General features: G+C 47.1%; 2 protein-coding genes across 9 annotated transcripts; one reads left to right on the top strand and one right to left on the bottom strand.

The window, feature by feature from the left end:
* Nucleotides 1–1,385: 1,385 nt before the first annotated feature.
* On the bottom strand, nt 1,386–4,294 carry psma8 (proteasome 20S subunit alpha 8). The gene is made up of 7 exons (XM_030362645.1): nt 4,062–4,294; nt 3,357–3,483; nt 3,028–3,152; nt 2,627–2,749; nt 2,399–2,518; nt 2,047–2,109; nt 1,386–1,867 (listed from the first exon to the last, which is right to left on the bottom strand). Exons 1-7 carry the CDS (start codon nt 4,161–4,163, stop codon nt 1,772–1,774), a joined length of 756 nt encoding a protein of 251 aa, XP_030218505.1. The 5' UTR covers nt 4,164–4,294; the 3' UTR covers nt 1,386–1,771.
* A 536-nt stretch (nt 4,295–4,830) lies between these two features.
* On the top strand, nt 4,831–14,098 carry ss18 (SS18 subunit of BAF chromatin remodeling complex). 8 transcript variants are annotated; one of them, XM_030362632.1, is made up of 11 exons: nt 4,831–5,004; nt 5,427–5,503; nt 5,644–5,728; nt 6,608–6,764; nt 7,284–7,514; nt 7,674–7,844; nt 8,294–8,371; nt 9,436–9,558; nt 10,908–11,038; nt 11,637–11,699; nt 12,485–14,098. In XM_030362632.1, the coding sequence occupies exons 1-10, from the start codon at nt 4,936–4,938 to the stop codon at nt 11,652–11,654; spliced, it is 1,140 nt and encodes a 379-aa protein (XP_030218492.1). In that variant the 5' UTR covers nt 4,831–4,935; the 3' UTR covers nt 11,655–11,699; nt 12,485–14,098. The 8 variants fall into 8 exon arrangements, with proteins under 8 accessions (XP_030218492.1, XP_030218493.1, XP_030218499.1 ...); XM_030362633.1 differs by lacking the exon at nt 11,637–11,699 and having other exon boundaries at nt 7,308–7,514; XM_030362639.1 differs by lacking the exon at nt 8,294–8,371 and having other exon boundaries at nt 7,674–7,766.
* The last annotated feature ends 6,830 nt before the right edge of the window (nt 14,099–20,928 follow it).

Raw genomic sequence — 20,928 nt, 5'->3', positions numbered from 1 at the left:
CTGCATTAATGATGAGCAGCAGCAGCAGCCAGCGATGAGAGAGACATGGACTTTGTCCTCGGGCGCAGAGCTGCTGATTATGGGCAACAGCATCGCAGGCAAGAGAGGGAGAAAGAAGAGAGAGAGAAAGAAAGAAAGAAAGAAAGCAAGAGCGAGAAAAAAAGTCTTCCCACGAGCAGTTGAAAAGAAGAGGGGAGACCGAAGGCCGCGGCGCAAGCACAGAAAGCCGCTTCGTGCGCTATTGACGAGATGGATCAGATAACCTCTGTGGCTGTACCACAGGATTGCCCAGGATGAACTCTCTTAAAAGTATAGACGGATACATTGTGTTCCCTCATCTTCTGCATTTAGTACCGGTAATCATATTACCACCCTGGCCACCCAGAACGCCATGGCTTTAGGAGAACTACGCAACATATTCATATCGGATGAGTCTAATAATGAACGTGTGTTCTGAAACTTACAGGAAATGGATTAAAAAAAAACAACTCGATTTTAAATATCGTTGCTTCGATATTATCCATAAATCATAATAAAGGAAATCCCATCTTATGGTTTCAGATAGTAACTCCTGCTCTAGCATCACGGATACTATAGTGAAATCAAACAAACACACCAGTCCAAGCAACACACCCAAACAAGACAAATTGCAACGGGCCCTGCGAAGGCAGCCGGGTCAACCCACTCAGGAAATCCTGGCTTGGGGAGACGAGTCTAAATGAAGGACTTTACCATTCACCATTATGTCTTTGGTGGGAGTCAGAGGGAGCCCCCAGGGCCCTCGGTGCAGCGCAGCACAACTTTTCAAAGGGCTCCAGATTAAAGTCACTGAAAGTTCCCACTGGGGTCTGAGGCCAGGAACCCATTAAGCAGCCCTACCGCACCGCCGGCCATAATCGTGTCTTTGAGAATTCAGAGCAGCGGTTGCTTGATAAGCGAATTTAGGGTGAAATAAAAGGGAGGCAAGAAAGCATTATGTTGGACCACCATTAGACACTTTCCCCCTCGCTCATCACTAATTTGTTTTAAATGACTGAGAGAGAGGTGAGCACTTGGTGGAGCCGCCTGAACTACTCTATTTCTTTTTTTTTTTCCTTTTTCAATGTCAGGTCTAATGCTGATAAACATGCCACTTTGTAGACGCTCAGTATAGTGCCCCTGGCCGGTGTAAAACTACAGTCTCCTATACATCCCATTTCCTGGAAACGAAAAGGGGGCAAAGTTAAAAAAGCAATTCCTTGGTCTTTTCTTTTAGTGCCGAGTGCTTTTAATTTGAACATGCCGGAGCGTACTGGTGGAAAAGATAACAAAACCTTTTCATGTGGTAACGGACGAGAAATATCAAACAGAATAATACTTGCCCCTAAAAAAAGGATGGACACAACTTTACAAACAAGTGAGCCTTTATTGAGCTTTGATCCGTTACAGGCCGGAATATTAGCAGTTCTCTTCCAATGTTGTCATTACAGAGAATACGAAGAGTAGAAACCAACAGCACTTTCAAAATAAAAAGCCGTTACTAGATAAAAGGGTGAATCCTTGCTTCAGATCAATACACCTCCGTATCCATACATGCACCATCAGTCCGGATGGACTATTGATTTCACGCCAAAACAGTATTACGGAAGTGATAGATCTCAAGTTAAGGTTCGGGATTTTACAATGAGAGACAAATACGATCTTTTAAACCCTCTTAGCTAACAATTCCAACCAGTCTATGCTGTCCTGCCTGAAGTGCAACCAAAGGAAATGGCGGTTGTGATTAACTGCTTTAAGTGGATTTCTTCTGCTTCTTCTTCTCAGCCTCTTCCTCCTTCTCCTTTTCAATCTCGGCCACCAGGGTCTCGATTTCTTTGGCCTCCAAGATCTGCCCAAAGCACAGAAAAGCAATTAGCCAGGAAGAAAGACATAGTGAAGTGCAACTGTCCAATTAAAAAGACCTAGAATAACAACGGAAGGCCATAATGGGAAACACGCTGAAGAATATTCTATTTTCAACTTTAGCATTTAAATCTAGATAGTTAAAATAATAGAATGAGTGATTACCTTCAGTGGCTGGTTTCGCCTGATAATGGCAAGTTCAATATTTTTCCCACCGGACTGGACCACCTGTGGGGAGAAGAAAAGAGGATTATCCCAAAGCACAACATTACTCATGTCAAGCTGTGATTGGCGAGATAAAACCATATACCTAGGTAGTAGGTATGGCCTCCCATAATTAGGTATAGGTCAAAATCTGCTTACACCACAATAAGAAAATCACTGTTGGGCGATCTTGAACCAAAAATATGAGACTTCTATTTAGTCTATCAGAATCTGGGCCTCCCTTAAATGCATTCCGAACTAAATATACAGGCCATGTGATATTCTTGTGAGTGCAGTATCTTTGTGACCTCACCTCAAGCAAAGCTTTGATTGCCAGCTTGATTGTCTCATTGTCACCGGCGATGGCTTCGTCTGTGTAATTCTTTTCCAAGAACTCCCTCACAGTCTTCGCACTACGGCCAATGGCGTTTGCCTGGTAAAAGAAAAAACGCTGCGATTAGTCCAGGTTTTTCCAAGCATGGTTGTACCTAACTTAAAGGAGCCAATTGGAGCACAGTAAACAGAGGACCACTTCACTGACCTTCCAGGCGTGGTAGGTTCCTGAGGGGTCTGTCTGGTACAACCTGGGGGTGCCGTCGTAGTCAAAGCCCACGATTAAAGCAGAGATGCCAAACGGCCTGCGACCATTGCTCTGAGTGTAGCGCTTGGAATAAGCAAAAGAAAGACACACAGGTGCTTCATTCATTCAGGGGAAATGTAACAGTGTTTGATGTCAAATTGCATCTTAACCGTGACTAAAAGTTGGGACAATTTATTGAATTATGGTTCCTCAGAGGCACAGAATTATATTTTATGTGCCTCTGAGAAAAGAAAGCTTGAGTCCAGCAACAGAGCCAATTGTCTCTTGATGCGAGTTTTTTGTCCGACAGCTCTATCCTTCTAAAATTGAGGCCTAGAGAGATCACATCTGACACCAATTACCTGTTTCAGTGTTGCAATGTAGCGTGTGATATATTCAACTGTAACTGGGTCTTCAACCGTTAGCCTGTGACTCTGGCACTCCACCCGAGCTCTGTTGATCACGATACGTGCATCTGCCGTCAGGCCTGGAAGATATCGAAAAAGCTAAGGTTACACATTGTTTGGGGAGGAATGTCATAAATATAACTGCTATGGCAGTTCAACGTATTTTCTTAAAAGTATATTCTAAGAGTGCATCATCTCAATATATTAATTAATTGTTATTGTTGTGGCGACAAAAACACATTTTGATTAAGCATCAGGTTTCATTAATTTTTGTTTTGCATTACCTGCAAAGGCCATGCAGACATGCTCATCAAGGGCACATATCTTGCGGACAGTTCTCTCCTCCTGAAGCTTCGCTACAGACTTCTTCTCAACACCAAGAACCACGATGTCCTTTCCTCTGATTCCAACCTGAATAAAGAAAATTGCAAATGCAGTCATAACATCAATGTCAAATCAGTAACTTGGATATATACTGACGAGTGAATGTGTGGACTACCTAATCAACCATGGTGGCATTGCACACCCTTATTACACCTGCATCACTTACATGGAACAGAAGGAGTAAACGGCAGCGCCACAATATCAACTGCATACACTGATTATACGACAGAAATTGTGACTTATTCAGGGACTTGCCTCGATTGAAGAATAACCCTAGACATTAGAGTTGTATAGACGAAGTCACAGCACCTTTAAGATGTGTAACATTATGCTAACTTTCCGGGAAGGAACAAGCTAGCGGCAAGTCAGATGTACACATCGTGTGTTGTTGTAATAATATTAATACGATGTGGGAGAACATCGATATACAACGGGATCAACATACAAAACAATTTCATTCCACATCAATGTCGGCAAAATTAATCTATCCATGGTAATCTAACGAAAACGAAAGCGATTCGGAGAGTGACACAGCGACAACGCTGGCTAGTTGGCTAGCCGACGTTTGCTAACAAAGTTTAGCTTTCGTTTCATTCAGGACTTACCGCAGTGGATCCCTTCTTCACGGCTTCCTGTGCATATTCTACCTGAAAGAGATGACCATCTGGGGAGAATACAGTAATGGCTCTATCGTATCTGGCTGCCATTGCGACGCCCGAAATCAAAAATGTTAATAAAAGGATAGCAAACGGATGATTCAGCTACAAGACGCTAGACTCGATTTCCTCGTGTATGCTATGCGCGTGCGCACGAACTTTGACCCTGGGTAAACCAAATAAACGATTTGAAAATAATATTTAAAATAAATAGTTGCTTTATACACAAAATTAGGATGGAAATTGTGACTTTTGTAGAAGCAATAATAACAAACCATCACTTGGATACATTTTAATGTTATAATGCTTGCAAAACTTGGAATTAATAAAATAAATACAGTTTGCAAAAAATAATGCAAAATTACAAAGTGATGGTATTTGTGTGTGGACCGTATATACAATTTATATTTTTGCATTTTACAATTTCTGTGATTATTGAAATAAACATATTTGAACTCCGTTTCAAAGATTGACTGTAACCTTTTGGAACAATCCTGGAATGGTCCATTTTTTATAAATTGGGGGGTACCTGCTTTGGAAAATAAATGCAGCATAAAAATAAGAATGTTTATATTTATATCTTTAAATCTGAGTTCATTAATTTTCTTCTCTGTTTAAAATTTAAATACCAAAAACGCTATTACTCAATTCAATAAACAATAAAGGTTGTATTTATGTGGCTCCCTGTTCGTGTCCCCCCTCTCCTCGTATAGTGGGTCACTGCATTCCAAAATAGCGTATTCAACTGCTAATCTGAGGTCTTCCGAATCGTGCAGTGTGTTACCACTTTATGCTGTATTTTGCGCTTTCCTAGGTAATCGCCATGTCGGTGGCTTTCGCACCTCACAGGCAGCGTGGAAAGGGGGATATCACTCCCGCAGGAATACAAAAGGTAATGCATCTTCACAGCGCATCATGAGCAGGGAGGCTATGAAACAAGCGTAAGCTAGCCCGTTAGCTTATGGTGTAGCATCACCCATCCAAATCCAACTGGATATAGATTGGTAACCCTGTTTGCAGGGTCACAGCGCGGCGAATATGAACATCGCGGAACTAAGGGGCAGCACATGTGAACAAACCTTGAACCGTCAATCATTCACGTTAACATTGAATTATTTCCTAAATGAATGAAGGCCTGTGGGTTTTGTTAGCTTAGGACGGTTAGCAGGATGCGTCTTTTGTTAGCCGCACGCGCACTTCTGATGATGAACAATCCCATCTCTAGCCTCCTTTCATAATACTATTGGGGTATCAGCCTTTACACAGATTCATACCACCTAACCGCAAACGTGTTATCTTGCTGTGATGTTCCAGTTACTAGATGAGAACAACCAACTGATCCAGTGTATAATGGACTTCCAGAGTAAAGGCAAGACTGCAGAATGTTCACAGTAAGTCACGTTGACATTATGGCGCCTCCTTCCACTCTCCATCTTCGTCTACTAGGTGTTTCCAATTGTTAACTTTTACTTCAAGGGCTGCATGTCAAATATAGCTCATGCAAGATTGAAACGGCTGTCCACTTTTTCAGATATCAGCAGATGCTCCACAGAAATCTAGTGTACCTGGCAACGATAGCAGACTCAAATCAAAACATGCAGTCCCTTCTACCAGCGGTGAGTATTACCTAACTGCCAAACGGGCGATCTGGATGTAACCTGCAACATAATGTATTTTTTATTCACTTTACATTGCTTGATGTTTTTTATATATATCTACACCTGTTAAACTTCATTTTGGGGCATATGAAATGCAATGACCAAATGTCATTATGTTTCTATACCGGACACAAGGCAAACAAAGGAAGCTATATCACACACCTTTGCCTCAGGCTTCAGGTTCTCTCTAGATCATTTTCAATCCAGTCCTCTTTTGGTCAGTAGGATCCAACTTTATGAGTAATTCAATGATCAAAGAGCCTCTGCGTAAAGAAGCAATAAGCACAATTTTGATTTCAGAGAGGGTAGTGTGCATCAGGTGTTTTTTATTTTAAATGTTTGGTAACGAAAAAAATCACACAGACCATGTGTGTGTGTGTGTGTGTGTGTGTGTGTTGCTCTAGTGATTTCAGCAAGCTTAGCTGGATGAATATGGTGGAACTATTCTATTCACATTGGAAATGTTTCTTAAGTCATTTTAGTCCCAAAGGTTGAACTCTGCTAAGCCATAGACTGACCCATTTTGTATGGGTACCGCCTGGTGGGTTGTATATATTTCTTTTTGCGCATGCTTTTTTCTTTCTTCTACTACCTTGTGAGGTTATTTTTTCCCAAGGAGACCCTGTCATCAGCTTATATTTATCCTCAAGGAATGTTAAACTCATCGCGCATTCGTTAAATGTTTCGAAGCAATCATAGCTTTGTTTTGGACCCATTTGTCTATCAATATGTGTGGCTAAATTTGTCTGATGCTAAGTGTGGTTTGTGTGTGTGTGTGTGTGTGTGTGTGTGTGTGTGTGTGTGTGTGTGTGTGTGTGTGTGTGTGTGTGTGTCTAGCCGCCCACTCAGAACATGTCCATGGGCCCCGGTGGTATGAACCAGAGCGGAGCTCCCCCCCAGCCTCCACACAGTCACAACATGCCCTCGGAGGGCATGGGCAGCGGAGGGCCCCCGGCTCCGCACATGCAGGGCCAGATGAACGGACAGATGCCTGGTTAGTCAGACCTCCTCCTCTCCTCCTCCTGTCTCTCCACACGCACTCGTACCTTCTCTCTTTCCCGTTCCTCCCGTGTTTCTCTTTCTCTTGTCTCCCGCGATTCGAATCGGTTTGGTTGCCTAGCAACACCACAGAACTGCGAGGTAGGTCGTTCCTCTGAAGGGTGACGTCACCCGTTTGCCAGCTCCGGCGGTCTTGAATGCCGATATCCTTTTTTTGGACCGTAGCACCTGCTCTCTCTTCCGTTTTCGTCTTTCATCCCTCTTTTTGAAGTTTATTACTTATATTATTCCAGATTATTTATATCAGATATAAAGTGTGGAATTCGGTAGGGAAAAAGCACTTAACTGGAAGTGCAAGATAAGCGTTACTGTATTAATCCCAGTCATGACGTTTGGGAAGGTTAGGGAAATTGGCTTAATCCTGTCACTGTCACACCAGCGGACGCCCCTCGTCTGATTACCATGTCACTCTTTTCAAATTTTCTGAGTTGAGCATTGATGTCTGAATTCCCAGGACCTAACCATATGCCCATGCAAGGACCCGGACCCGGCCCCAACCAGCCGCCCAACATGCCCGCCGGGTCCATGAACATGCCCCCCAGCAGCCACGGAACCATGGGCGGCTACAACCACGCCGTCCCCTCCTCCCAGGGCATGCCGGCCCAGAGCCAGATGAACATGACTCAGGGCCAGCCTATGGGCAACTACGGCCCCCGGCCCAACATGAACATGCAGCCCAACCAAGGTAGCCACCCTGCGGCGCTTTCGACGCGTGGCTCTGAGTGTGTGTATATACAAAAGAGTTCTCACGTTCACAACGCACGCTTTTGTTCATTTATTCGACGCGTGTGATGAGTGTGCCGTGTTGAAAAGGGTTGTTGTTGTTGTTGTTGCTCCCTCGCAGGTCCCATGATGCACCAGCAGCCTCCCTCACAGCAGTACAATATGCCCCCTGGTGGCGCCGGCCAGCACTACCAAGGCCAACAGAACCCCATGGGTATGATGGGCCAGGTCACCCAGGGGAACCATGTCATGGGCCAGAGGCCCATGCCACCTTACAGACCCCCGCAGCAAGGTATCCCCCTCAGAGCTGAGCGGGCCCTTTGAGGATCTTTTTGTTTTGAGCACAGTCCTTCTCCCTTTCCCCTAACACAACCCCTTCTGCATTTCTTACTTTCCCTCTTGTCTCGATCTCCCTCCTCCAAGTTTGAACTTTTTTTTTGTTTGTTTTTGTTTTTTTGTTCCTTTACTGTTTATTGCTCACAGACCCCTTTGGTGCCTGATAGGCTCTCAACTCCTCCGACAGCTAATCGAAAAACTTGGGTGATCACGAGGGAAATTGGTTAATTCAGGACTGGCAGTGTAGGGCAACATCCCCCCCCCCCCCCCCCCCCCTCCCCCTCCCCCTTCCCCCCCTCTCAAAACACACACACCTCACTCCCCCCTCTCGCGCAGAGCCACTCGTCCCAACAACACCTTGAATCTACCTGTGTGTATGTTGTGTGCTGTGTTATGTGTATGTAGGACCCCCACAGCAGTACCCAGGGCAGGAAGACTACTATGGCGACCAGTACAGTCACGCAGGACAGGGCGCCTCAGAAGGTAGGAGAACCCTCCAACCGCTCCTGGGGAACCCAAAAGAACCAATCAAATCAAAATCAAATCCCCCCCCCTCCCCCCTCCCCCTCCCCCAAATACATACCACCCAACAAGATCTGCCTAAAGGAGTTGTGTTCAATCAAGGAGAATCGTAGGTGACGGGGCCAGACCAGGAAGTCAAAGTCTGCCACTGCCTCATGGCGTGGGTGGGTGGGCGGGCGGGCTGGGGGGGGCGGATCTACAGCTTGGCGTCGCCAGCCAATAGGAAAGCTGCAGCTGAACTTAAGCCAGCTTCTCGCTTTGTGATTTCACAAATGCCTGTTTTTGTGTACCCTGAATCGTATTAAATATTCCACTCCTTTTGCTGAGAGATTAGCGCTAGGAGGCAAAGAGACCCGTGCCGGCGTGCTTAAATGACCCAGATGTCAAAGATAATTATACCCCACTGTCCAGCCAGCAATCAGGTTGGCTTTTGATACTTCCGAAGCACAGCAAAAGCAAACGGGGATCGTGCAAGGTAATCTCACGCCTCTTGCTACCATGGCAGTGTCACCACTTTCACATCTCCTTCTGTCTGTCTGTCATTAACATTCACTATTCCTTTTGTTTGTCATCTTTCTCTACCAGTTTTAATTTCTTTCCAAAGACACCACTTGTTTCTCGGCTAACACAACTGTGCCCTTGCCCTCCCTCCCCCCTTTTATATCTAATTGATTGGTTGTCCAGCAGCCAATCGAGACATTTCCACTGGTCTGCCTTCTCTTAATTTCCATCACTGATACTCGTTCCTTCTTTCACATTCCTAACTACGATGCTTAATTGCCTAATGCAAACCATTCCCATGGTTTTAATTTACTCCACAGCTGTGTCTGTGATATACCGGACCAGGTAAGGTTGTGCAACAGCTCCCTCCAAACATCCCAAGAGATGAGAGCGGAGTCGCCACCAACCCTGAGACAAAGTCCTCACGGTCTTATGCCACATCGCTTGCTTCTCCGCTGCGGTTAACGGTTCACAGCACTCATTGTCCCCCCCCGTCCCTTATCCCCGTTACCCCCCCCCTGTAGGTAACGCGCAGTACGTCCAGAACCAGGAGGCGTACCAGCAAGGCCCGCCCCAGCAGCAAGGCTACCCACCCCAGCAGCAGTATCCCGGCCAGCAAGGCTACCCTCCGCAGCAACAGGGATACGGTGCGTGTCCTCAACACACTTTTGTTCTTATCCTCTAAGTGGCACTGTCGGCTGTCTTTGTTGCCCTCGCGTTTTTAACCTCCCCGTTTTATAATAATTATTCCTCCTCCAGAGAGGTGAAACTAGTTGCGACTTGCTTCTTGAAACCCAAAAAAAAGTACCTGTGCCAGAATGCCGTGAACGACGGCAAAACGGGTCTGTTAATGACCGGTTAGGGGATTGGTACTCGGATGGGGAGACTTGGGGAATGAATCAGGGGGGTTGGGGTAGGGCCATGTATCAGATTAGTATTCTTCCCAATGTTTCAGCCTTCATGTTTGATTTGAACGCCCTGGTCTCTGCGAGTACGGGAGAGATCTGTCTGACCCTAGGCCATGCGTCATGAGCACGGAAACGACCGCAACTCGTATCCGCCCTTTCCCCATCCGTAACTTTCCTTGTGATTCCCCATTGCTACCGCGCTTTCTCTCTTTCTCTCTTTCTCTCTTTCTTTCTTTCTTTCTTTCTTTCTTTCTTTCTTTCTTTCTTTCTTTCTCTCTTTCTCTCTTTCTCTCTTTCTTTCTTTCTTTCTTTCTTTCTTTCTTTCTTTCTTTCTTTCTTTCTTCCTTCCTTCTCATGGTTCCTCTCTCGGAGCCAGAGGCCTTCATCGTGTGTCGATAATGAGCTTTCCAAGAGTCAGAGGCAGTGCGCTCTGCTCCATCTGGCACGCACACAAGCTCCTTCTCTCACAAGGCACCCACAAGGTTATGCCCCCGCGTTAAGGAGTCCAGCGTTGACAATACTGCGTGGGCTCGGTTTTGTAAACTCGGGTCGCTCGGCTCGGCCCGATCCCCGCTGTGGCCTAGTGTTGCAGGGCAACCGACGGAATTTCTGTTTGTTTTTTAATGAGGCCCTGCACTGTTAATGAACGCCCACAGAATCTCCTTGATCTCCCCTTGTATTGGAGCGTGGGGGGGGGGGGGGGGGGGTTGGCTTCCCCACCCCACCCAGCCCCGGTAACCTTCCTTGTTACCGTGCCTGGCATGGCGGATCGGGCTCCGGCTAGAGCCTGACTTCTTCACCACCTGCCACACAGCAGCCGGGCCTATCGCGGGGACATTAGGGATAAATATCGATGGCGGCGACGCATCAGAGCCAATGGGCATGGAGATGTATTTTCAATTGTAGCTCGAGTCGACACACGGGCACCAGATGGTGTGATGTGCCGATGATGGCGACGAGTGGATTGCAACCGTCTTACAAAATGGGAACTTCTGTCATTTTTGTGTTTTTTTTGCTCAAGGTTTTTTTAATGTCCGCGGTTTCGGTCACTATTTTGAAACGTGTGTCGATCTCCCACTGTCCCCCAGGTCCTTCCCAGAGCGCCCCGGGCCAGTACCCCAACTACCCACAGGGGCAGGGGCAGCAGTACGGGGCCTACCGCCCACCTCAGCCCGGCCCCCCCCAGGGCCAGCAGCAGCGCCCCTATGCCTACGAACAGGTGAGTATGCCCACGGCTGTAGCGCCACAGCAGACCTGGTCCGTACGGAGGCCTTAGTGTGTCCCCTTTACTTCGCGTAGGTTCTTTTTTTTAACCATCCGTCAGCCTCAGGGTTATATATATATATATATATATATATATCCATACACATGTAGCGTTCGTAATGAAGCCAGTGTGAGCCGAGGGAGCAGATGTTCGAAGTGGGTATCTTGTGCATGCTGTCACCGTCTGGAGGGAGGGCTTTGGTGGGAGGCGGGAGAAAGTTTCGCTCGGCGTCTCAATGTGTGTTTATCTAGCCGTAGTTTTGTTGACTGTTGAACGTTTACTAAAAAAGGCGCGTGTTAGATGGATCGTGGGAAGGGGTTGATGATCTGCCCAGGCTACAATGGCATGCACGTCAAGGGTATGTGAAATATGGGGGCTTTGATGCGGAATCTCTCCTTATTTTTTTTTTTTAATGACTTAAGCGTAATGCCAGTGTGCTCTAGTGTATTTCCTTTTTTTTTTTAAAGGGAGATCTACATGTTGCCCTGTATTTCCTGTGGTCTTATGTGGGGGCCACAGCTACACTTTGATATCTTTATCTTTGAATATTCAGGGACACATGAGGAAATAAAGACCCAGGGATTTGAACCCCTGACTAGCTCTGTAAGAAGCAAAGGTAATGGTTGCTGTGAAGACCTCAACGTCCAATCTAGACGTTTGACCACCTAGCTTTTATTTGCATTTGTTTTGTTCCTTCCTCTACCTCTTTATGTCTTGATCCTTTCCCATTTTACTCCTTTTTTCTTATCTTTTTCTTTAATTTTTTAATTGTAACCAGGGGTCGAATTTTACATCTAAGAGGTCATAAACACAGCATGCGTAGTGTAATGATACCTTCTATATGCTTCAGTAATGTGTCCTTTTCTTTAAAAACGTGTAGAGAAACAAAGTAAAACATGAACTGGTTGAAGCGCCTGAGATGTGCCTGAGATTGTAAAATCACATCGGATCAAATCCGAATCAGTATTGAAATGGGATTTTTTTTTCTTTAAAATGTCTTTTTCGGCAATTCCAACGATAACGGAAGCCACATTTCGACCCCTGTTTAGAAATGCATCGACTGTTACACTTAATGTAGTTCACATGACACCTGTCTACCTAGTAAATAAGGAAATCTCTTCATCAGCCATGCTGCTGCAGAAACCTGACATGCCTAAAGCTGCATTTCCAAAAACACACCAGTGGTGTGGCCGTGCTGCCACCTGCTGGTTCGATTAAGCAAATGCAGCCCACTCTTAAATCATCATGGTTTGCAGTGCCATATGGTTGATATTACCAATGTGCTTGTTTGTGTCCTACTACTGTCTGTGTGTGTAACTATTAGCCCATGTATCTGCTTGTCTGGCTCCTTCTCGTGGTGAAATGACAATAACACATTTCTGTTTGCATTTCTTTCCACAGGGCCAGTATGGAAATTACCAGCAATGAAAAGATGGTCACAGCAAACCCACACAGCCCCGCTCTGACCTCTTCTCTGAGCTTTGACCTCTGGGGTCATCTGTTGAGTAGAATTTAAATTATGGCTGCAGCTCGATGAGACACACCCAACACGCACGCACACACACACACAAACACACACACCCACATCGGTTCCCTCTTCTGGAACGATCCATCGGGGCGCTCATCCACACCTGTAAGATGTATTGTTGTGTTGTCAACGCTGACGTGATGCGGCCCGTTTCTCAGAGCTCTTTCTCCGGTCGCGGCGGTCTCCGAGCAGCGTAGCCTTAACAACACCAAACAAACAGAGCTGCCTTATCGTACAAACATTGCAGTTTTTGTGAAACTGGCATACAAAACGTGAAATTTGGGGTATCACCAATTGTTTTAAATGTACCAACTCGCTAGGTAGGTGGATGCATTCCCCCCCCCCCGCCCCCTCCCTCTCGCTCCCTGTCAATGAGAAGCAATAATGCCAACAGTAGAGATACGCTTTTTTGATGAGGTTAACTTTGTCTATGACTTTGGAGACTAGTCCTAAATACTGTGTTGTTTATTTCCTTAACTGTACGTGTCAATGTATCTTTTTGGTTATGATCTTTTATGATGATCCCATCCGGCACATTTTGTATTATTTTGTTTTGTTTTATGTATTTCTTTGAATTGTATCCGTCTAAATTACATTTTCAAGACCGATGTGGTCGCCCCACGGTGGCTTTGGTGGTACAAACACATGCTCCTGCACAATATGGCGCTAAAATACAAACCTAATCGGTGTACTTTTTGGACCTGGACTGAATCGTTAAAAATGTAGCATGCCGGCCCGGCTTTGGTGAAACTGAACTAGAACTATTAATTTATATAAAACATTTTCAGGGTTTTCTACTTTATTTAGCTCACACAGATCTACCAAATTTGCCATTAGAGGAATAGACGTTTGCGTGGTTGGAAAAGTGTGCCGAAGCAGAAGACGCATAGCGGACATCTTTTGAAATGTAAGGCCATCCCTCTCTGCTTGCCAAAGCCTTCTCCTATTATTTTAATTAGTTGTTTAACTAAGGTCCACGGCCATTTTGTCCACTGACTGCAAACCAATGATTGCGGGGGTGAAATACCACCCGAATCTTAACTACGGTTTTGTGCTGGAGGATTATCTCCTTGAATAGACTTCTGAGGCAATGCCATCGATAAAGTGTTGTGTACGAATCAACCGAAAAAAACTTGTTACTATCATATATGTAACATAAGATGTGAAAATAATGTTTTGGAGAGAAAAAAGGATTTCATAATTTTACAGTTTAAAAAAAGAAAAACAACGGGTGGTGCAGTTGTGGCTACAGCCGCTTGATATGTGTCCTATGGTCAGTGTTGCCAGGTTGGGTGGGAAATCTGACCCAACCTGGCAACACTGCTTAGTTGATCTGGTGTACAGTGGCATAGAGGAGGAACAGACACGGTCGTCCTCATCTTGTTTATATGGCTGTTTAATATTTTTCATTCTGCACCCATTCGAAACAGTGTCGGTTGTCATTGAAATGTAAAACTGTACATTATAATAAACTACAAAAAAACAAATCTCTAATGTGGCGCTTAATTCTTTATTTTTATTTCTTTTGCCTACAAATCGTGTTGGGTGGAACTTGTTCCCGAGGAAGGGGGAATACGTCGTCGCGCTACGAGAGCCGTCACCGCCGCTGACAGGATGATGTAATTGTTTTTTGCTCGTGGGCTATCCGGTCGGCTGGTGTCCGACCGATAATGGGCTCGTACCCTCGCGCAGCAGCATCGCAGCATAGGCCAGGTGCATCCAGAGAGCTATGCGGCTGCACATTCACACCCAAAATTACCTTCCCCTCCTCCTGACCGCGCCCCCTCCGGAGAGGGAGAGGGACTACCTGTCACTCTGGGGGGAGAGGGGCAGATGGCGCACCAGATGTGGGGCCAGAGCACGTGATGGGAGAGTAGTGAGGGTGTGAGAGAGGGCCGCTGCTCGGACCTCCAGAGCACGAGTGGGCGTGTTCCACCATGTGTTGATGTGTGGGACTGTATAGAACGTCTATATATGGTATATCCTGTGTGTGTCTGTGTTTTTGTGTGTCTGTATACACACACATGCAAACTAAAACCTACAGTACCTGTGCTGTAGGACGCGCTCCTTCCTCGGTGGATCGGTTTTTCCTTTCCCCCTGCTCGGGTCTCGTGGCATCTCCCAGTCACCGCACCTCCCCGCTGCTCCACAGCTGGCTGCCCCACCCTACCCAGCTGCCACTGGGGCTCCCCCCGGCCCAGCCGCTTGGCAGGGCTGGCGGTTTGGGCGCCCCCCCACCAGCCCTCCCTGGCAGCTGCCGCCCTCAGCTGCGCTCTCGCAGACGGCATTGGGGTCGGACAAAGTCACTCCTCCTGTGACTGTCTGATTAGTATTTCTCCCTGTTCTCCACAATAAAACCGTTAAACATTGAGCTTCGCTTGTATACGTACTATGAACATTGTGTGTGCCTATATGCTGTCGGGTCGTGCAGCCAATTAACCATAGAAGGGGGGGTAGGGGGGGGGGGGTCGCGTTTTGATGTCACGGCAAGCACCAAGTTGACAGGGTAATTTCGGCCGACGACTATCTCGTTCAATATTTTGATAATTATAATTCCGGACACCCTTCAGAGAGGGACTTTGAACCCACGAAGGGGACGATGACATTGTGGTCCTAACCGGCGGCAGGAAAAGAGTGATCTCTCAGTTCATCCTCTCTTTGCTCTCTCTCTCCCCCCCCCCCCCCTGTCTTTCCTGCGCTCTCTCAGCCACTCACTCACTCCTGGTCTCTCACTCTTGTATGCACACTCTCGGAGTGACAGAGGGTCTACGGGGAGGTATAAGAGGTAGTTATGGGGAGAAATGCAGCAGCCTCCTCCGTTTAATTGGAGACGTGTCACACTAAATAAATGGTGCAAAAACAAGCGCTGACTGGAGGCTTGAGGGAGGGGCCCTGGGGAGCCAGCCTGTTTTATTGGGCAGGAGCGCTGCATCGCTCCGGGGTGAATCGGGGCTATGCGCTCTTGAGATCCACCCCTCCCTCCACCACCCTCCCGCCGCTACATCATCCCCCTTCCACTCCTCAAAACCACCAAAACACCAGAGAAGAAGCAGGGGGTAAAAGAAAAAGACAAACGGCTTTGAGTTCAACCGACAGAAATGAGAGCAGACATGACTCAATGTTGCACGAGGAAAGAAACACAACAAAATGAATGCCAGGACGGATGGGTGACCTTAGTGACCCGATGATTTCAACTTCAATCAGGCAGCGACTCGAAATCTCTCAACCGCGATTTCAATTTCTGCATGCCTGCAAACAAATCCATAATCATAAAAGTCTTGAACAAGCAATTTCTGCCACGCGTGGTGCAAGCCCCGTACGTCAATCTATGTTTGGAGGGGCCTGCAAGCCTCAGCCTACACAATTCTCCCTGTGTAATCCATACATGACCTCCGAGTAACCAAGAGAATGTGTTCTCCGATATTCTATCACTGTGGATGTCACCGTTGTCTTCTGTTCAATATTGCCCCACTAACGCTGCGTGTGTGTGAGTTCACATGTGCGTGTGTGTGTGTATGCGTGTGTGTCTGTTCACGCGCGTGTCTATGTGCGTGTGTGTCTATGTGTGTGTGTATGTCTGTCTGTGTGTGTGTGTCTGTGTGCGTGAGTGTGTCTGTGTCTGTGTGTGCGTGTGAGTTCATAGCACGGGTTTTGATTTACCTCTGCAGTGTGCAGCAGTAATTGGATGTGACACCATTTGCTGTGCTCTCCCTGGGGGATAGAGCAGGAATCTGACTATTATGGCCTCCGTCATGAATATGTCACAACCGCTGCAAACAAAGGCCTATGAAACGGACGGGGCTACCCTCTGTTGTTTCTAAGCTAATATAGGAGATAAATGCTTCCTTGAAAAGCCATTTTGGGTGGCTCTAATGAATGATTAATGGCTTTTTTGGAGAGAGGTGTGGAGGGGAAAAACTCATTTTAGATTCTACATGCAATTGTTAAATATGCAGTGGTACACCTCATGCCCAGCCCACTTCATTGTGTTTAATATCATAGTTCCCCGGCTGGTTGAAATATTTTTCACCCTACACGCCCAAATGGTGCAATCACCTCGAAACAAGGCAAACGCTTTGGGTGGGTCTAATGCGTTTTAAATCCCGTCGTTTGTTGAGGGTCGAGCAAATTCCATCATTCCTTCAATCAAAATGGAGTGTGTTGCTTTGTTTTGTGCTCTCGCCTCACCAAAGTAGTGTCTGGGTGAAGTAGTAGAAGGTATGCTGATATCAGTATTCCCACCGCCTGCATAATTGCAGTGATTTGCTTTCCCTTTGGGTAATCTGTAAACATGGCTGTTTTGATGTTTTTGGCATCCTCCATTGGCTGGGCTCTCTGCTCCTCCAGTGAAGCCCCCCATCCCTGCCCGGGGTGACACAAATAGATCCTTCCCCAGAAGGGGCACGTAGTTCCACACGGGCACAATCAATACAGCCCAGTTGTCGCTGGAGCCGCGGCGGTATTAAAAGCGCCCCGTGAGCCCCTCTCTCGCCACGCCGGCGTTTTAGGGAAATAAAGGCATCGATCGGCCCCCGGGCCCTCCGGCAGAGCATTAACCTGGCCCCCGCAAATTAGAACGTGCTCATCTGGACACATCTGCCTGCAATGTTCCCAAAAAGCCGTTCCTGGGGTGAGGGGAGCGGGACTGAGAGGGGCAGGGGGCCGGCGTCCCGCGGCTCGCGATGATGAGTAGAGCCCTACGTGACGCCTCTGTCAGGGCAGGGGAGATGTCTGGAAGCCCAGGACTTCCATTAGAGGCCCAGGATGGGGGTGCAGGGCGATGTGGCTGGGGTTGGTCGGGGGTACTCCATCTCGGAGAAGTGTGGTGCCCTCCCCCCGATGTGTGGGGGAGAGCGGGGGAGACTGACCCTCGTACAGAGCTCCTGGCAAGAAGGGAGGAGTGTGGTTTCACCGCACTGACAACAACACATACTGCACGGATCCGGTCATTGTCTCGGCTGGGCTAGGGTGAATGGCGGCTTTTGATTTGACGGATTAACTCACTCGATGTGACTTTGCAAACAAATCGGTTTTAATTGGGTCGTCTGTCATCAACGTTGGATGTAAAATAAATTAAACAGCATATTTGCGGTACGCTGGCGATTGATCCGAGGGCTGGAGCTCTCTATGCTGAGCCTGCAATCACAATAACAGCGACGCTGTTTAACTAAGAGATCAAGCCGTGGACTCAAACCCCGGGAGCAGGCAGTGGCCACAGTCGGGGAGGAAGAAACACAAATAGACATATATGCAAAGACACAGATTTGTTCTTAGCATTGCTAAGTTCATGAGGGAACGACTAAATGAATCCTGCAGCTATTTGTTTACTATGTTATCCCTCTGCCTGTGATTGTATCTGTTGCAAGATATAGAGAGAGAAGCATGAAGGACAGTGATTGACGTTAAAATAACTGATCAAAAGTCAGCCCTGACATTAGTCGTCTCTTAAACAGTACATCAGTCGACTTCCTCACCTCCACATCTCTCCCTCGGCAGCAGCACCTCATACCACAATACACTCAGACACCAGAGATACTTTGTCCTGACGCGTTTCAACACAGAGAGACGCACGCGGCGTCTCGTCTTCTGGAAACTTTCCCTCCTGTTCCGGGCGGCGCAGCGCTCAGTGGGCAGCGGGGGAACTTCTCTGGCCCAGTTCTCCGTGTCCTTGAGAGCTGTGCCTCCGGGCCGGGTGCTGCTGGGGTCCCGTCGCGCTCCACGCCGGCTCCTCGCTCTAGCCCCCCCCCCCCCCCCCCCCCCCCCGCTGTCCTCCGCCACCACCACCCCTACCTCCTCCCCCCCCGCTTCCCCCTCGCCCCCCCCAGCGCGGCTCTGGAGAGACGCCAAGCTCTGAGGGGGTTTGTCTGTGGAGGTGGAAGTGGGGGGGTTGGAGGAGGGAGGAGGGAGGGAGGGGAAAGTGGTGGTGGGGGTGTGCTACCAAAACTCCCAACTCCCTCCTTCCCCTCGCTCTCACCTAGCCAGCCAGCCATCCAGGTCCCAGGATGACTGTGGACTAGATATAAATCACTTGACTGGAAGGGCCAAGCAAACCCCCGGCATGGTGGTGGTGTTGTATAGGATGTGGTCACGGGTAAAAAGCTGCCTGATTGTTGTTCTGCATGACTGCAGGATCCTGTTTGTGTTGCGTGTGTTTTTTTTCACCTCGCGTTCTGTTTGTTCTTTAAAAGGGGGTGGTCATGGGGTCAAACCCCTTTTTATGTTTGGAACAGGGAGGATGATGCTGGAGAACTATGGGGTGAGCCAGGGAGTTAGGTGAGCGTGGCCGTAGTCTCTTGAAACGTTAGGATTTTCCACTTTAATCCAGACATCAAATTAGCAAACATTTATACACACGCAGCACGCATACAGTTGTAGCTTTACGTGTTTGACAAATCCCCACATAATTTATTCACTACATGCATTAGTACATATATAGATTTATTTAACATAAGTGTGTGTGTGTGTGTGTGTGTGTGTGTGTGTGTGTGTGTGTGTGTGTGTGTGTGTGTGTGTGTGTGTGTGTGTGTGTGTGTGTGCCTGCACACACAAGTGTGTATGCGGTTGCTTAATATAATTAATATGGATATTGGCCAAGAGCAAAGATAAAGATCCATTTTCTAATATTTTGTCCTTGGATTGTGCAGTCTGGGAATTCACTCCCCCTTTCCGCTCTCTCTCTGTTCCTGGCTGCAGCGTTGGGGAATAGTTGGGATGAGAGGCTATTCCCTAAATAGCCCATGGCAAGAGGTATCCTGATTAGCATGCAGCCTGCACTCTGGCAGCCATCCTCGCGGCCACCAGCGCTATCACTTACGTGCTGTTTGTATTTGTAGTTGATAGTGTGTGCTGTTATAATTGGAATGAGCTCGGGAACCTCTTTCCCTGCTTTTGATCCGCTGCCAGCCACTCGGAGTGCTACCGGGCCACAGCTCTCACCTCGGCGCTCCCAGAGGATTATGGGAAACTGCAACGCTTATGTTCTAAAAAGCGCCTGACAGCGCCTCACTCAAGGTCGTACAATATAATGGTTAAGTGTGAGAAGGATGGAGTCGGAAAGAATGAGAAAAAAAAAAAAAAAAACGTGGAGGAAAAAAGTTGAACGGATATTTGATCTAACGCCGGGGACGGAGCTGGGGTGGAAACTGGGAAAATAGAATTTGAGACGCAATGAAAGTGGAAGAGGAGGGTGGTGGGGGGGGGGGCTGTGTGATTGTTTTGGGGGTAGTTTCAGTAATGCACAAGGATATGTTGCATTACCACCCTCAGAAGACCGTATAGCACGGATCTCCATTCTCATGAAACATAAGACTACCTTAATGATATGCAATGGCACCCAGCGCGGTCATAACGGAGGCATTCTATTGCATTACTACTATTGACGATGCCACTGACACGGGGCTTAAGACACGCACAAAAAAACCCTTACTGTTTGTATATTGGCAAATAAACGTCACAACCACACTCTCCCCCCGACGCCGTGATATCCGTCAAAACATCACGTAAGGAAGCAAAGAGGGTCAAGTGTGAAGAGTTGAATCCTTTAATGCTATAAAGTAGAGCCTGTGGTTCAGTTACTGTTCACAGGCCGAGGAGTCTGCTGCCAGTGAGCTTTATGCCCGTTCAGCACATTAATCTGTTAGCCAGGGGTCAGCTCAGGAGACCTATCTGGGTTTGATGTTCCCTCGCTGTCAGACGCCCATGAAAAAGCATCCCCTAAACTCTAAGAAGTTCAATATTTAATCAGACGCCGGTGTTACATTTGCGATTTGATGAGGTGGGGGAACTCCAACTCCTAGAGACTCTGATTTCTCTTTAAATATTTTGCAGAAAAACACAGAACAAGAGGAGAGGACACAACTTTAGCAGGATTGGGATGTGGGTGTGTTTCAGTTAAACAGCATCGCATTCCTCCTTACTGGGTAACGGGTAAGAGTAATTACAGATTAGAATAAATAGATTTGTAATACATTTTATTTCAGCAGTAATAGTAGGCCGAGTAGTAGAGCTAGCCATTTTTAATATTTTACTATTGTTATGCTTATAGTTTTAACATAGTTATTCTAGTTGGGTTAGAAGTATCTTGTCCTTGTTGATATTATTAGCATTAGTATCGTTGTTGTTGTTGTTCTATACCTATTAACAACCCATATTACCACTGGTGCCTTACACCCACCCACCATGGCCAGCCAAACCCTCTGGAGTGGGAGCCCAGATGAGTGCACGGAAGCAGGGGACTACCCCCGGTTAAGTACAAACACCTGCACAAATATTGGCAATTAGGACATAATTAGCTCCTAATGTATTTCTAATCCGAAGC

This window comes from Gadus morhua, chromosome 8 (genome assembly GCF_902167405.1).
Source record: "Gadus morhua chromosome 8, gadMor3.0, whole genome shotgun sequence".
Lineage (NCBI taxonomy): Eukaryota > Metazoa > Chordata > Actinopteri > Gadiformes > Gadidae > Gadus > Gadus morhua.
This window is presented reverse-complemented; position numbering and strand designations above follow the sequence as displayed.